The 17,483-nt window shown below is 43.1% G+C and overlaps 1 protein-coding gene across 2 annotated transcripts in view; it reads right to left on the bottom strand.

The window, feature by feature from the left end:
* zyg11 (zyg-11 family member, cell cycle regulator) overlaps positions 1–17,458 on the bottom strand; it is an 84,844-nt gene extending 67,386 nt beyond the window's left edge. Inside the window, exon 1 of one of the 2 annotated variants that reach the window (XM_085982969.1) lies at positions 17,231–17,458. In XM_085982969.1, the coding sequence (XP_085839095.1) occupies positions 17,231–17,233 (3 nt within the window). In that variant the 5' untranslated portion in view covers positions 17,234–17,458. Of the gene's footprint in view, positions 1–16,890; positions 17,006–17,230 lie in introns of those variants that run through there. The other variant, XM_085982970.1, reaches the window with a different exon arrangement.
* Positions 17,459–17,483: the final 25 nt, after the last annotated feature.

Below are 17,483 nucleotides of genomic sequence, written 5' to 3'. Positions count from 1 at the left end.
GAAAGACACCAAGGTTACTTTTGGCAGTATGCGGTTGTAAAAAAATGAAACGAATACACTCTTGACGAGGGAGGGAGAAATAATCCGATACTGATTATCGACAGACAGCAAAAACAGCCACTGCACTTTCAAATAACGTTTAAAATGAGCTAATATCCTTAAAATGCATATTAAATAAACAACAAACTAATGGGTTCCAATCCAGTCAAGGTTCACATGACGACAGAATCCTTTGATTGAATTACTGCCTGATAGTTTCCCCTTCCGACCATCCACTTTCCTCTAGGTTACAGAAACATGATCATTACCAGTGTTAAGCAACGCATTATGCACACCGAACAAAGGGGGAGAAATTCATTATAGCCCCATTTGGGGCGCTAACTTTTAGAAGTTGAGAAAATTAGCAGCAGGCACTAATGTTTCTAAACATTAAAAAAATTCGTTTTTGCGCTCTAGGAAGGAAGTGGAGCGCTAAATCAAGTGCTGCACTTCCTTCCTGGAGCGCAATCGGCAGCAGGCGGGGCGGAGACTTCAGCAGCGCGGCACACTCAGGCAGAGTGCCGGGCTGATCAATCACGGGCAGGAACCCGCAAAAAAAACTAGAAGAAAGGTAAGATTTCTTTTACTTACCTCAGCCACCTCGCCTTTACTCATCGCCCCTGAAGCGGCCGGCCGCCCGAGTGACTTTTGGTAAACCATTTAACTGGTGTAATTAGAGGGATTGAATTAATTTACATCCAATTAATTAAAGGGGATACTAGCATCTAAAATCAGGCAGAGGGTGTCCATAACTAACAATAAAAAATTTAATTAATTACATAGAATGGAGCAGGTGATGTGTTACTGTTGCGAGATGTGGGAGCCGGTGGACCCCATTGAGGCTCACGGTGATTACGTCTGTGACAAGTGTCTGCTGCTACAGGAACTCCAGCTCCGCGTTGACGAGTTGGAGTCTGAGCTTCAGACACTGCGACACATCAGGGAGGGGGAGAAGTACCTGGACTCTGTGTTTCAGGAGGTGGTCACACCTATTAATTAATTCAGATGTAGCCCATGGTGAGGGACAGGACGGTGTGACTACGAGTGAGGCAGGTACGGTGATCCAGGAGGTAGTGTTGGAGGAGCTGCACCCTTGCTTTTGTCCAACAGGTTCGAGGTTCTTACTCCCTGTGGGGACAGGAGCAGGGACCGCAGGGAGGATGAGCAACCTGGCCACAGCACCGTGGAACAGGGGGCCATTCAAGAGGGGGGAGTAAATAGAAATGTTGTAGTGGTAGGGGATAGTATTATTAGGGGGATAGAGTTCTCTGCAGCCGAGAGAGAGAGTCCCGAAGGCTGTGTTGCCTACCCGGTGCCAGAGTTAAGGACATCTCCTCTGGGCTGGAAAGAAACTTGCAGTGGGAGGGGGTGGATCCAGTTGTCGTGGTCCATGTTGGTACAAACGACGTAGCTAGGACTAGGAAGCCAGTTCTGTGAAAGGAGTATGAGCAGCTAGGGGTCAAATTAAAAAACAGAACCTCAAGGGTAATAATCTCTGGATTATTACCCGAGCCACGAGCGAATTTGGCTAGGACAAATAAAATTAGAGTGTTAAATGCGTGGCTCAAAGACTGGTGTGGGAGAAATGGGTTTTGCTTCCTGGGACACTGGCACCAGTACTGGGGCAGGAGGGAGCTGTTCCGTTGGGACGGGCTTCACTTGGCCAGTGCTGGGACTAGAGTCCTGGCAGATCATATAACTAGGGCTGTAGAGAGGGCTTTATACTAACTAGTTGAGGGGGGGGGGGGGAGGTTCCTAGAGAGCAAATAATAAAAATGACAACAGAGAAGGTCATAGACTTAGGCAGCAGTGGGGAAATTAAAAATCAGAGCGTGTCAGGAAGGGGCAGAAGGTATGGAGTAAAAGGTAAAGTAATAAAAAGGGCAAAAGTAGGAACTAAGTGTCACAAAACATATTTGAAAGTTCTCTATCTGAATGCACGTAGCATTCGTAACAAAATAGACGAGTTAATGGCACAAATAACTACATATGGGTATGATCTTGTGGCCATTACAGAAACATGGCTGCAGGGTGACAATGCCTGGGAATTAAACATACCAGGTTATTTAACGATCATGAAGGACAGGCAGGAAGGAAGGGGAGGTGGGGTGGCTATGTTAATAAAGGAAGGAATCACTAATACAGAGAAATGATATTGGGTCAAAAGATCAGGATAATGAAACAGTTTGGGTGGAGATAAGGAATAATAAGGGGGAAAAAACACTAGTGGGCGTAGTCTATAGGCCTCCGAACAGTTGCAACTCTGTTGGACGGAGTATCAATCAGGAAATAGTTGAGGCTTGTTATAAGGGAACATCTATAATTATGGGGGATTTTAACTATCATATTAATTGGACAAATCAAATTGGGCAGGGCTGCCTTGAGGATGAGTTCATTGAGTGTATTAGGGATGGGTTTCTTGAGCAGTATGTAACTGAACCGACCAGGGGGCAAGCAACCTTAGATCTGGTCCTGTGTAACGAGACAGGATTAATTAAAAATGTCCTAGTAAAGGATCCCCTTGGAATGAGTGACCATAACATGGTTGAATTCCATATTCAATTAGAGGGTGAGAAGGTTGGATCTCAAATAAGCGTGCTAAGCTTGAATAAAGGAGACTATGAAGGTATGAGAGCGGAATTGAGTAGAGTGGATTGGGAAAATAGATTAAAGGGTAAGACGGTACATGATCAGTGGTGTACATTTAAGGAGTTATTTTACAACTTCCAAAAAATATATATTCCACTGAGAAGAAAAGGGTGTAAAAGAAGACAGCCATCCGTGGCTAAGTAAAGAAATTAAGGATAGTATTCGACTAAAAACAAGGGCATATAAGGTAGCCAAATCTAGTGGGAGGATAGAGGATTGGGAAAACTTTAAAAGACAGCAAAAAATAACAAAAAGATTGATTAAGAAAGGGAAGATAGATTATGAAAGTAAATTAGCAAAAAATATAAAAACAGATAGTAAGAGTTTTTATAGTTATATAAAAAGAAAAAGGGTGGCTAAAGTAAATGTTGGTCCCTTAGAGGACGAGACCGGGAAGTTAATGGTGGGAAATATGGAGATGGCAAAAACACAATGAATATTTTGTATCAGTCTTTACAGTAGAGGACACTAAGAATATCCCAACACTGGACAAACAGGGGGCTATGGGGGGGGGAGGAGCTAAACACGATCAAAATCACTAAGGAAGTGGTAATTGGTAAAATAATGGGACTCAAGGCAGATAAATCACCTGGACCCGATGGCTTACATCCTAGGGTCTTGAGGGAAGTGGCGGTAGGGATTGTGGATGCATTGGTAATAATTTTCCAAAACTCCCTGGACTCGGCAAAGGTCCCGGCAGACTGGAAAACTGCTAATGTAACACCCTTATTTAAAAAGGGCAGTAGACAGAAGGCTGGAAACTATAGACCGGTTAGCCTAACATCTGTGGTAGGTAAAATTTTGGAGTCCATTATTAAGGAGACAGTAACAGGACATTTGGATAATCATAATTTAATAGGACAAAGTCAGCATGGTTTTATAAAGGGGAAGTCATGTTTGACAAATTTGCTGGAGTTCTTTGAGGAAGTAACATATAGGGTTGATAAAGGGGAACCAGTGGACGTAGTGTATTTAGACTTCCAAAAGGCATTTGACAAGGTGCCACAGAAAAGATTATTGCTCAAGATAAAAAATCACGGGATTGGGGGTAATATTCTGGCATGGATAGAGGATTGGCTATCTAACAGAAGGCAGAGAGTTGGGATAAATGGTTCATTTTCAGACTGGCAATCAGTAACTAGTGGTGTTCCGCAGGGGTCAGTGCTGGGTCCCCAACTCTTTACAATCTATATTAACGATTTGGAGGAGGGGACCGAGTGTAACACATCAAAGTTTGCAGATGATACTAAGATGGGAGGGAAAGTAGTGAGTGAGGAGGACATAAAAAACCTGCAAGGGGACATAGGCAGGCTAAGTAAGTGGGCAGAGATTTGGCAGATGGAATACAATACTGGAAAGTGTGAGGTTATGCACTTTGGCAGGAAAAATCGTAGAGCAAGTTATTATCTTAATGGCAAGAAACTGGAAAGTACTGAAGTACAAAGGGATCTGGGGGTCCTGGTGCACAAAACTCAAAAGGTTAGTTTGCAGGTGCAGCAAGTGGTTAAGAAGGCCAATGGAATGTTGGCTTTCATTGCTAGGGGGATAGAATATAAAAATAGGGAGGTATTGCTTCAGTTGTACAAGGTATTGGTGAGACCGCACCTGGAATACTGCATACAGTTTTGGTGTCCATACTTAAGAAAAGACATACTTGCTCTCGAGTCAGTACAAAGAAGGTTCACTCGGTTAATCCCGGGGATGAGGGGATGGACATATGAGGAGAGGTTGAGTAGATTGGGACTCTACTCATTGGAGTTCAGAAGAATGAGAGGCGATCTTATTGAAACATATAAGATTGTGAAGGGGTTGGATCGGGTGGATGCGGGGAGGATGTTCCCGATGATGGGTGAAACTAGAACTAGGGGCCATAATCTTAGAATAAGGGGCTGCTCTTTCAAAACTGAGAGGAGGAGGAACTACTTCACTCAGAGGGTGGTAGGTCCATGGAATATGCTGCCCCAAAAAGCTGTAGAAGCTACATCATTACATAAATTTAAAACAGAAATAGACAGTTTCCTAGAAGGGAATTAAGGGTTATGGGGAGCGGGCAGGAATTTGGACATGAGTCTAGGTTCGGATCGGACATGGCCCTGTGGGTAGCGGAGCGGGCCCAGGGGCCGTGTAGCCTGATCCTGCTCCTATTTCGTGTGTCTAATTCTGTTAGATTCAGGAGATGGTTCTGTGATAGTAGATTGGCGGTTAGGATCAGATCAGCCATGATCTTATTGAATGGCGGAGCAGGCTCGAGGGGCCGATTGGCCTACTCCTGCTCCTATTTCTTATGTTCTTATGTACGCCTCCTGCAGCGGTCGGTGTTTTTGACTGGCGCCGCTGCAGGGGGCTGAAGTCAATTTCGGGTCCGGGGCGCTACAAATGGCGATGACATCACGATCCCCAGGCGAGGAGATTGGGACGCAACGCCGTCGCAAACTCCCGCCAAATATGGCGGGAGTCGATGTCAGCGCCGCACCCGGTCACAAAGCCATTTCGGGGCGCTAACGGGAGTCACAACGACTCCCAATTTTGTCCCCAAAGAATCTTCCAGTAATCGCCTGCAGATTATTCATTTATATTGCTGCATTCATACATCGCGGTTATTAAATCATTTTTCTTAAGGTGATTTTTGGCAGCTGGTTGTCACACAAACCAAAGATAAGGCTACATACATAAAAATAAGAGGCAGCAATTGAGGCTATATTGTCAAAAGAAAAGAAAATTCCTGCATTCACTATTCACCTTTTAATCGTGCTAGTTAAATGTAGGAGAAATTCCTCCATACATACCAAAACAATCGTATGGTTCTTGTATTGCTATTGCAGTGAGAATATCCTGAGGTAGAGACAATATAGTAAGTAAGTATTTACTAAACTAGTTCTAACAGCAACACAAACTTTCAACTATTTATTTCACTAAGCCCACTGGTGAAAAATAGGTTAGTGCTTCCTCTACTCATAAGTTTTAACAAATTCTTAAGTTTTCACATTTGTAAATATATTTAAACACAGAGGAAAATATTGAGGAGAGCCAGCAGAACAGGTAGCAGTGAATTATGGTTTTGTAAATTTAAAGGCTTAAGGCGAACAAACGGCATTTACACTTGCCCTGGGTTTTTACACTGCGATTTGCGGTTATTAAAGAGCAAAAACATCGCGGTGCCCTCTACAGGGGATCTGGGACCTCTGAACAGGGCAAGAGACTTTGTATCTCCTTAAGCGATCAGACTGAAGAATCGTTGCTGATATATGCAGAGTCTAAACCAGGAAGTGCAAGTTAGAAAATTTAATTCAATGCAAAATCATGTACAGAAAGCAAAATAAAGAGGGACAGAAAGATGGGATTGGAAGACAGAGATAAAATAGACAAAGAAAAAAGGAGAAAAATATTTTATTTTAAGATTTTTTAAATCTCCAACAATAATTAAAATCTGGAGGAATAAGACTCAACACTTGCAAAAGTTAATTTTCGGTGCCAGAGGGGTTATTTGGCAGTAATTAAGACTTATCGTGCCGTTAAAAAGGCTCTTGCACTTGAATGGACAAGCCCTAACTTTTTCTGCTGTGTTTAGTGGGTATCTATTGGGTAAGTACCCAAACTTCACGCTGTTGCATGTATGTGAATGCCGAGTCTCTCGGTGAGATACTGGTATAGAGAAGCTTGTGGAGGAGCAGGGCAACTCGGACAGCAACTTCCTGATTTATGCATTTAGCTGAGCATGTGCGGACACCGGATGTTGCTGTCTGATTTACTCCATAATAACGAAGAGCGCGGATAGCCTCTCCATTATTCTTGACACAAAATCTGGGCCATTGCATTTTTTTAAATAAAAAAAAACAGGTTTTTATATTTAAAAAGGAGACAGTTAGATATATAAAAATGAAAACTACTGTACTTAATCTATTTAGTGAATAGCATTATACTCTACGCCATGGAGTGTTGACAGCGGCACCAGCAACAGCCACCGACCAAACAGCTTGCCCACATTCTCAGCACTTAAAACATCCTAAAGAGGAAACGAACTCCAGAATGTTGCTCATCTTAAACAAGACAGCTAGACAGTATGTTTACTGAAAATAATCGGCAAAATGTGGTACTATTCTTTTTGGGCCCATCCTGCAGTAGTCCCTGCACTGTATCTTAGTAATAACCTGGTTATAAAATTAAAAAACTCATACTTACAACTCCAATCAACTATCACACAAGGTCCCACATGGCAGACTGGTCAGTAAAGTAAAAGTCCATGGGATCCAAGGGAAAGTGGCAAGTTGGATCCAAAATTGGCTCGTGGCAAGAAGCAAAGGGTAATGGTTGATGGGTGTTTGTGACTGGAAGGCTGTTTCCAGTGGGTTCCGCAGGGCTCAGTACTAGGTCCCTTGCTTTTTGTGGTATACATATCAATGATTTAGACTTCAATGTGGGGGGCATGATTAAGAAGTTTGCAGATGATACAAAAATTGCCGTGTGGTTGATAGTGAGGACGAAAGCTGTAGACTGCAGCAAGGTATCAATGGACTGGTCAGGTGGGCAGAAAAGTGGCAAATGGATTTCAATCCGGAGAAATGTGAGGCAATGCATTTGGGGAGGGATAACAAGGCAAGGGAATACACAATAAATGGTAGGATACTGAGAAATGTAGAGGAACTGAGGGAGTGCATGTCCACAGATCCCTGAAGGTATCAGGACAAGTAGATAAGGTGGTTAAGAAGGCATACAGGATACTTTCCTTTATTAGCCAAGGCATAAGAGCAGGGAGGTTATGCTTGAACTGTATAAAACACTAGTTAGGCCACAGCTAGTGCATGGTGTACAGTTCTGGTCACCACATTACAGGAAAGATGTGATTGCACTAGAGAGGGCACAGAGGAGATTTACGAGGATGTTGCCAGGACTGGAGAATTTTAGCTATGAGGAAAGATTGGATAGGCTGGGGTTCTTTTCTTTGTAACAGAGGAGGCTGAGAGAGACTTAATTGGAGGTGTATAAAATTATGAGGGACCTAGATAAGAGTGGTTAGGAAGGACCTATTTCCCTTAGCAGAGAGGTCAATAACCAGGGGGCATAGATTTAAAGTAATTAGTAGAAGGATTAGAGCGGAGTTGAGGAGAATATGTTTCACCCAGAGGGTGGTGGGGGTCTGGAACTCACTGGCTGACAGGGTGGTAGAGGCAGAAACCCTCAATGCATTTAAAAAGTACTTGGATATGCACTTGGAAGTGCCACAACCTACAGGGCTACGGACCAAGAGCTGGAAAGTGGGCTTAGGCTGGATAGCTCTTTTTGGCCGGCACAGACACAATGGGCTGAATGGCCTCCTTCTGTGCCATAAATTTCTATGATTCTATGATCACTTTGTGAAAACTGAGGATAAAGCAGTACAACATCTGCTGTCTGTTCAGCTGATTACAGAAAGCACAAGTTAGAAGATCGTTCACAACCACAGAATACTTTTAGTACAGTTCTCATAAGAAACTGAAGCAAAAATATTTTTTCGAAGGAGGCGCAAGAAAGACAATCTACAAGTATATGTTTTCTGCTGCTTTGAACAAACCACATACTCAAAACAAGTTCTTCACTGAATGTAATGTGATCCAATATACCAGTAAATTTTTCAGAAATTGATATTTTATTTTTAAAAAGCTGATCATTGCAAAACAAAATAAACAAAAGAAAGTCTAGTTTTCAATGGTTGGTATTTTGCAGATACTGTTTATGATGTGTTACACATTTTGTGATTTCCATTGATATTTGTGTGTTCAATAGGACTGGTCATTGCTATAAACTCATTCTAAGTATCTTGCATTCCAGAGATAACTTGCATTAACCAATAAGTACTGATACAATAGCGTAATCCGGGGACTCTAGCAATGCACCTCAATGCCCGTCAGACAACTGGATATAGTGTCTTCTCATGCATTTCTCCAATTGTCTGGTAGGCGGAACTGCTAAATATTCTGATGAGACGAGGTCAAAGCAAAAGCAAGAAGCTGGATTATTTTACAGAGCAGGGGAGTGAACAGGCTAGTATTTCCAAGTCTTTCTAACCAGAAACACGCCGAGTGCTATTTTTACCCTGCAGTTCACGGAGGTCACAAACGTAGCTGCTGGAAAGAAGCGGTGCCTCATGAATAAATTCAAATAGGGGTCCGATGACATAATTTGGACCCGATACGATTGTCCTGCCTAGCGGCCAACCTGCTGAGTAAAAATTGGCTTCACTGACTGAGGTGACTGAAGCTGAATTTAAAAGTGCACTCACCTGCAGGCTCTTGGGTCATAAGGATCTGTGTACCATTGTGAGTAGTGCATTGCCAAGGCAGTTCGGAGTTTCCAGTTTGCTTCTTTCTGATTCCCCCCCCCGCCACTATCCTTCCCTTACCTGCCCTCATTAAGCACTCTCTGCTTATCTTGGTTGCCATTTTTGTTTCACTCCCTTGGACGGGCAAACAGTTGGGAGGAAGAGGCATAGAAACTGCATCCTGAACAATCAGGACAAGCAGCAGCTGGGCCTGTTAGAAGACAGCAGTGAAGGAGGACTGCTCGTAGAAAGCCTTACCCAGACCACAGGCCAAGGCTTACTTTCTTGAATATTTCTGAGGATCAGTACTGGTGTGTGATCACCGCAGAAGGATAATGCAAGTCTGTGCCAGTTTCGCTGGCATTTGCAACAACGCTTTCATTCTGCAAGACTCACCCCCCCCCCCCCCAACTTTTTCACCCATCCATTAACATTAGAGGATGGCTGCTAGGGGGCAAGGGATATTCCCTCCACAACTGGCTGGTGCCACCCCACCATACCTGAGCAACACTGGTATACTGAGATCCATGGTCCATCAAGAACATCATAGAGCATACCATCGGAATTTTAAAGCAAAGATTCAGGTGCCTTGATCGCTCTGGGGGCTGCCTACAATATGGCTGAAATAAAGAATAGATTTGCCTTTCTAATCTAGGCTTTATTAACTTAAAATCCTGTAGCACATCTTCAACACCCAGTCCCAACTAAAGGCTGGAAAGAACTGAATTTAAGATGGCCACCACAAATCACATGACATCAACTACCAATGAGATTACAGCATATATCCCAAGGCAGGAAACAAACAACCAATCACAATACTTCTTACTAAACAGAGAATAATCACCACAATGGCCCAGACAGCATTGTGGGCTGCATCATTGTAGCTTGCTGCACAACCTGGCAATCCAAAGAGGATTGGAATTGTAGGAGGCAAACCAACAAGACAGATCATCAGAGGAGGAAGAACTGGATGAAGATGAGGGAGAACCACAAGGAGGGGTGCCAGCAGAATGCATTGCAGCTACACAGGCCAGGGAGCAGTTGATAGAGCAGCGCTTTCAGTGACCTTCTCAATCCTCTTACCTAAAAAGTCCCCTACACCACTCCCTTGATTCTACATTAAAGAACATTGACATACAGGTTGGCTGAATGGTTTCAATGAAATTCTGACAACACAGACTAAGAAGCTGTAATTCTGGGAACTCGAGCCTGTGAGGGCCCGGCTGCAGACTGCAGCACATCAGCTGCTGTCAGGGCAGTCTGGCCCAGCTGGCTTTCTGGTACCGTGATTGGGGGTGGCAAGGAAGCAAACATCCTGAGAAAGGCAACACTTGCCACTTCCGCTGCACCACTGCCACTCCAGTGGGACTGTGCCTCATCATGTTTAATCATCTGCAGGACAGCAGGCTGCAAGAGATGAGCGATTCTTTCAAAGCACTTAACCATTTGCACCATCAATCTGTTCAAGGTGGATGTCTGCTTCTCCGAGACGGAGCATAGGTTTGAGCACAGAGTCTGCATGGCAGCCATTTGAGCTTCCTCCAAAGCTGCAAAGGCTGTGAACACGGAGTCCTGTTGCAGGAGGAGTCCATTACATTAGCTTTTTTATGGCCTTATCAAGCATAGGTACTGCATTTAATGTCCTGTGAACCTGTACCCCCAATCCCTCTTCTCTTCCACGGCAGCAAGGATACTGCCATTCAGAGTGTAATTACTGCTGTTATTTTTAACCCATTCCCCATTTTATCTTTATCACTTTTCAGCCTCCTTTTGTCTTACAAAGAATTAAACTATACCTCCTATTTTGCTGTCATCTGCAAATGTTGACACCACTAGACTCTTTAGGCCTATATCTAAAAATCAGTAATGTACAATAAACAAAAGTGGCCCCAGAACTGAACTTCCAACCACTCTGAAAAACTCCTACTGTTTTCTCCCTTCTAACCAATTTTTAATCCATTTTGTTATCCTCCCCTTAACTCCACACCTCAATCTTCTCCAGTAATCTCCTATAATGTCAAAGGCTTTCCTAAAGTCCATGTACACTACATCCACACTAATTTCCCCCATCTGCTACATAGCACTGGAGTGTCAGCCAGTGGCTCAGTTTAGCACCCTCGCCTTTGAAGGTCGTGGGTTCAAGTCGCACGCCAGAGACTTGAGCACAAAAATCTAGGCCGACACTCCAGTGCAGTGCTGAGGGAGTGCTGTACTGTTGGGAGGTGCTGTCTTTCGGATGAGACGTTAAACCAAGGCTCCGTCTACTCTTAGGCGGATGTAAAAGATCCCATGGCATTATTTCGAAGAGGAGCAGGAGCGTTATCCCTGCTGTCCTGGCCAATATTTATCTCTCAAATCAACATAACAAAACAGATTATCTGGTCATTATCACATTGCTGTTTGTGGGAGCTTGTTGAGCGCAAATTGGCTGCCGGGTTTCCTACATTACAACAGTGACTACACTTCAAAATGTACTTCATTGGCTGTAAAGTGCTTTGGGACATCCAGTGGTCGTGAAAGGCATTGGTTTGTCCAGCGTGATTGTCACTTTTGAAATCTATGCTGGCTACTTCTATTTTCTCTTTATCTAATTAACTTAAACAAGACTCTAAATTTTTCCTACCCCAGATGTTAAGGTAACTGGCCTGTAATTACCCAGATTAGCTCTCTCTCCCTTTTTACTACTGGGTACCACTTTGGTCATTCTCCAGCATATATCCACACTCAATATAGCTATGAAATATAATTTCTAGGGTCGTGGAAATTTTTTCTCTCATCTCCCTCAGGATCCTTGGATGTATCGCATTGCACCCCAGTGCTTCGTCTTCCCTTAGCCTAACTAACTTCGATAAAATTTTCCTTTTATCCATTAGATCGTTCATCTCACTCAACGTCAGGATTCACTTCCTCACCGATAGCCTTCTCTTTTCTAAAGACCAATATAAAATACCTCCACCATTTTTTGAACATCAGCTACAAATTGACAATCTCCTCTTTTCCTCTCAGGGGCCCCATCTCACTTTTAACAATTCTCTTTTTACGGATATACCTTTACTGTTTGTTTTGATGTTTTCAGGAAATAAATCCTCATACTCCCTCTTAGTATTCCTTATCTCACTCTTAAACCTCTTTTAATGTTCTCATTCTCCTTTTTTCATTATTATTCTTAGTCCTTTTAAGCCCTATTCAATTTTACTTGGTTTCCAACCTTTTTATTTATCTATGGTATCCTGAAATTGCTAGTAGTTTGCCTCTTTTAAAAAAATGGAATACACATATTCTCTACCTTAGGAAACTCTTAAAAACATCCCACTGTTGCTCTACAGTCCCATGTGCCAATTTCTCCCTCCACCTCACCTCAGCTAGCTTGCTCCTCATCTTTCTAAAATCTGCCCTAATCCAATTAGATGTTCCAGTTTTTATATTGACGTTTCCCCTTTCGAATTGGATCTTAAACCTCATCATACTGTGATGACTACTCCCAAGGTACCACCTACATTTAGCTCAATTAACTGAGTTATTACATTCCTGATAACCAGATTTAGCAAAGCCTACACCCTTGTTGCAAGCTGCATACTGTTTGAGGAAGGAATCAAGTATACATTTTAGGAATTCTATTCATTTTTCTCCATTTACTCCCTCCCTGTCCCAAACGCCAAGTGGATAAATAAAATCTCCCAGAACAATAACTTTGCCATTCCTGCGCATCTTTCTAATCTGACTGCAAATTTTCTCTTTCATTTTCTTCCCACAATTTGATAGACTGCAATACACCCCTATAACCTTTGGGCTCCAACCATATTTCCTCTTTCTGCACATTATCTACATCAATTCTCTCTACAGCATGTAATCCTGCTTTTACCAGTAATGCCACTCCACTTCCTTTCTTAGATTTTCAATCCCTCCTAAAATGTATTACATCCCAAAATGTTTTCCCCCCATTCTTGTCCAGTTTGCAACAATTTTTTTCTTAATGCTATTTAGTCTGAATCTTCCTGTAAAATAATTACTACTCGTTCCCCCAGTTTACATCCCACACTCTACATATTGCATTACATACATTTTAACCTAATACAATAGCAAAATGCTGCGGATGCTGGAAATCAGAAATAACAACAGAAAATGCTGGAAACACTCAGCAGGCCAGGCAGCATCGTGGAGAGAGAAACAGGTCGATGACCCTTCATCAGAACTGGAAAAGGTTCGAGAAGTAACAGATTTTTAAGCAAGTGTGGGGCAGGGAAAGGGAGGAGAGGAGGAAAGAACAAAGGGAAGGTCTGTGATAGGATGGAAGGCAGGAGAGATTGAATGACAAAAAGGGACGATGGTGCAAGGCGAAAGACGATGGTAATGGGACAAGTTAAGAAACAAAAGATGATTCTAGACGAGGTGTAAATGGCAATGGCAGAATCATCAACAGCTGCTACGTGAGAGAGAAAGAAAATTATAGGGGCCGAGGTTATGGTCTGAAATTGTTGAACTTGATGTTGAGTCCAGAAGGCTGTAAAGTGCCTATTTGAAAGATGAGCTGCTGTTAAGAACATAAGAACATAAGAAATAGAAGCAGGAGTAGGCCAATCGGCCCCTCGAGCCTGCTCCGCCATTCAATAAGATCATGGCTGATCTGATCACAGAACCATCTCCTGAATCTAACAGAATTACACACACGAAATAGGAGCAGGATCAGGCTACACAGCCCCTCGAGCTTACGTTGAGCTTCGTTGGAACAGTGAAAGAGGCCGAGGATGGAGAGATCAGAGTGGGAGTGGAGCGGAGAATTAAAGTGACAGGAGACTGAAGCTTGGGGTCACACTTAGACTGAACGGAGGTGTTCCGCAGGGCGGTCACTCAATCTGCGTTTGGTCTCCCTAATGCAATTTAGCATACTGTGTTCGCTGCAAGAAGTACAAGTAAATTGCTGTTCCACCTGGAAGGAGTGTTTGGGGCCCTGGACAGTTGGAAGGGAAGTGGTAAAAGGGCAGATGTTGCATCTCCTGCGCTTGCAAAGGAAGGTGCCGTGGGAAGGCGAAGGGGTGTTGGGGGTGATAAAGGAGTGGACCAGGGTGTCACAGAGGGAGCGGTCCCTTCGGAATGCTCAAAGGGGAGGGGAAGATGTGTTTGGTGGTGGGATCATGCTGGAGGTGGCGGAAATAACGGAGGATGATCTGTTGAATGTGGAGGCTGGTGGGGTGAAAGGTGAGGACAAGGGGAACCCTATTGTGGTTCTAGGAGGGAGGGGAAGGGGCGAGAGCAGAAGTGTGGGAAATGGAACGGACACGGTCGAGGGCCATGTCAACCACGGTAGTGGGGAATCCTTGGCTGAGGAAAAGGGAAGACATATCGGAAGCACTAGTATGGAAGGTGGCATCATCAGAACAGATGCGGCAGAGGTGGCGAAACTGGGAGAATGGAATAGAGTCCTTACAGGAAGCGGGGTGGGAGGAAGTGTAGTCCAGGTAGCTGTGGGCTTATAGTGGATGTTTATCGATAGCCTATCCCCAGAAATGGAGACAGAGAAGGGAAGAGTCGGAGATGGACCATGTGAAGGTAAGGGAAGGGTGGAAATTGGAAACAAAGTGAATGAAATTTTCTAGTTCAGGGCAAGAGCAGGAAACAGCACCAATACAGTCATCAATGTACCGGAAAAAGAGGTGAGAGAGGGGACCCGAGTAGGACTGGAACAAAGAATATTCCACATATCCCACGAAAAGGCAGGCCCACGCGGGTTCCCAAAGCAACTCCTTTAATTTGGAGGAAGTGAGTGGAGTGGAGACTATAACCTCGGCCCCTAATTTTTTTTCCCTTTTTTTTCCCCACATGGCAGCTGTTGATGATTCTGCCATTGCCATTTACACCTCCTCTCAACCCATCTTTTGTTTCTTAACTTGTCCCATTACCATCTCCTTTTGCCTTGTACCATCATCCCTTTTGTCTTTTAATCTCTCCTGCCTTCCAGTCTATCACAGACCTCCCCTTTGGTTCTTTCCTCCCCTCCTCCCTTTCCCTGCCCCACACTTGCTTAAAAATGTTACTTCTCTAACCTTTTCCAGTTCTGATGAAGAGTCATCGACCTGAAACGTTAACTCTGTTTCTCTCTCCACGATGCTGCCTGATCTGCTGAGTGTTTCCAGCATTTTCTGTTATAAATTTTAACCTTTTTGGTTTGCTACGTTTAAAAAAACTGTTCCCGTGATTTCTTTGTCTAAGCTACCTCTTATTTTACTTCAGTTGAGTCCCCGTTTATAATTAGTCCATTTGATTTTATTCCTCTGCTCCATATCCCCCCTCGCTAAGTTGTTTCTGAATGAATAGTCTCTTCATCAAGTTCACCCTTAATTTTTAGCTGATCCTCGTTGGCTTTAATTTCCCACCCCTCTCTCCTAGTTTAAACACCTCGTCACTGCAAAGTATACAATAAAAATGGGCAATAAAAAGAAAAAAATGGTATTAAATAAAATGAAAGAAAACTAAAGGAATACAAAAATATAAGAATGGAGAACCATCAAAGGAAGTAGAAATAGAGTAAATTATTATACAGTAGAGTAGAACACAGTGGAAGAAATCTAATGGTGTAGTCACACTGACTTTAGTTATAGTGTAAATGTAGCTTGAATACAGAGTCAGGACCTGACCTTAAGCTGGAGCGAGATTCCCTGAAACAGATAGCCTTGCTCGGTTTCAGAATCAGTTTGGCCTCGACAGCCAATTTACACTCCATAGGTTTAGCAAAAGTGTGAAGGAAAAACTGCTTTGCAGCAAAGGTAATCTTGATAGCGTGATTGCATGGCAAAGTAGCACTTCCCTTTCTCACTACCTCTCTCTCTCTCTCTCTCTCTCTCTCTCTCTCTCTCTCTTGTACATTTTCTCCACAAGTTGAATTTAGGCATTTCAAATTGCTCAAAATACTATCTAGCTTGAACAGTCCAGGCCATCAATGTCTGCACTGCTAAAAGAGAAAATATGTAATACCTATGAAAACTGTTATATTTAACTATAAAGCTCAATATAAAGGAACTTGATCACGGGTCAAAAATTACAAAATGTGCTATTCTTGTTCGAACACCCACTAAAAAAAGTCAGTCTGATATTACCTATTATCATGGTACTTTCTTGTTTCATGCTTTTCCCTCCAAATCATACAGAAAATATTAGAAAGAAATGCAGATCATGAGGCCAGCAGCATACTGCTACAGTTTCACATCATCCAGCATCTTTTATACTTTGATATACATGATTTGAAGCAAATATGCATACCAGCATTGGTAAAATGATCATGACGATCATAATCATCGGTGGGTTGTTTATATCCTACTTGCCTTTCACACTGCTGTTACCAGGTATTGAATGGTGCATTCACTCAAGTTTAGCATTGGTGCAAAATGGTTTTGGCTTCACATCAATGTTACAGTTACAGTGTGAATGCACTCTAAAACGTAGCAATATTCAGTCAAACAAGTAGTTGTGTAAAACTGACAAAAGATGTTAACAGACACATCCAAGCACAATGCTGGAACAGTGTTAATCAGTGCGAGAATCGAGCAGGTCTCATACAGCAGCATCAATCTTTAATTTAGTCATTTACTCCAAATTAACTCAGCATTTCACAGTGACACTGTGCTCAATGCGGTTTACCTGGTTCATTTCCACATCTATTCGTATTAAAATGATAAAAATCAAAAACTGTGCCCCAAATTAGGAGACAGATTTTATACACATTTAATATATTATACACACATATATATGGAAATTACTGCTGCGGCGTACATTGTAAAATGGTTCGAATATTGGACTAAGTGAAGATTAAAAGTAATGAATCTCCAGTGAATTGCCCTTAAATCATTGTTTTACAAAATTGACATAGTTCCCGACTAAACAGTTAACTCTGTTTCTCTCTCCACGGATGCTACCTGGCCTGCTGAGTATTTCCAACAGTTTTTTTGTTATTTCAGATTTCCAGCATCCGCAGTATTTTGCTATTGGATTAAGTCGTCGATCAGAGTTCGAATCGAGGAAAATTATGGCCCAACCGATGCAATAAATAAATTAATTAATGAAGCCGAAGAGCCGCCGATCGAGGCGCCTGTTTGCAGCCGGCTGTACAGGAGCCCGGGGAAGGCGGGCGGCAGTGCCGGGCGGGCAGACAGGCGGGCGCGCCCAGCCGCCGGGGGCCCCGAGGCTCCGCGAGCAACAAGCGTCCAACAGCCCCAACAAAACCGTTACATTTAAACGAGCCCAACGTTCTCTTACCATGGCGACAAGCGGCGACCGCGAGACTAGCGCAGCTCCCCAGGGAATAAAAACATGACCGTGACTGGAAAATAACCACCGGACAAAGATCTATCCACACAAGGCAAGTGCGCCTTACAAAACCAGACCATTCAGTGTCTTAATTGCCGAGAACATTAAAAAAAAAACTTCTTCCTCCAAACACAACAGGATTTTTTTTGATTGCCCATGTAAATAACTCAAGGCCCTCACCACCCGGAAACACTTCCAGGGG

The sequence above is a fragment of the Somniosus microcephalus genome, chromosome 3 (assembly GCF_052327205.1).
Source record: "Somniosus microcephalus isolate GS21.2 chromosome 3, FLI_Smic_1.0, whole genome shotgun sequence".
NCBI classification, from domain to species: Eukaryota; Metazoa; Chordata; class Chondrichthyes; order Squaliformes; family Somniosidae; genus Somniosus; species Somniosus microcephalus.
This window is presented reverse-complemented; position numbering and strand designations above follow the sequence as displayed.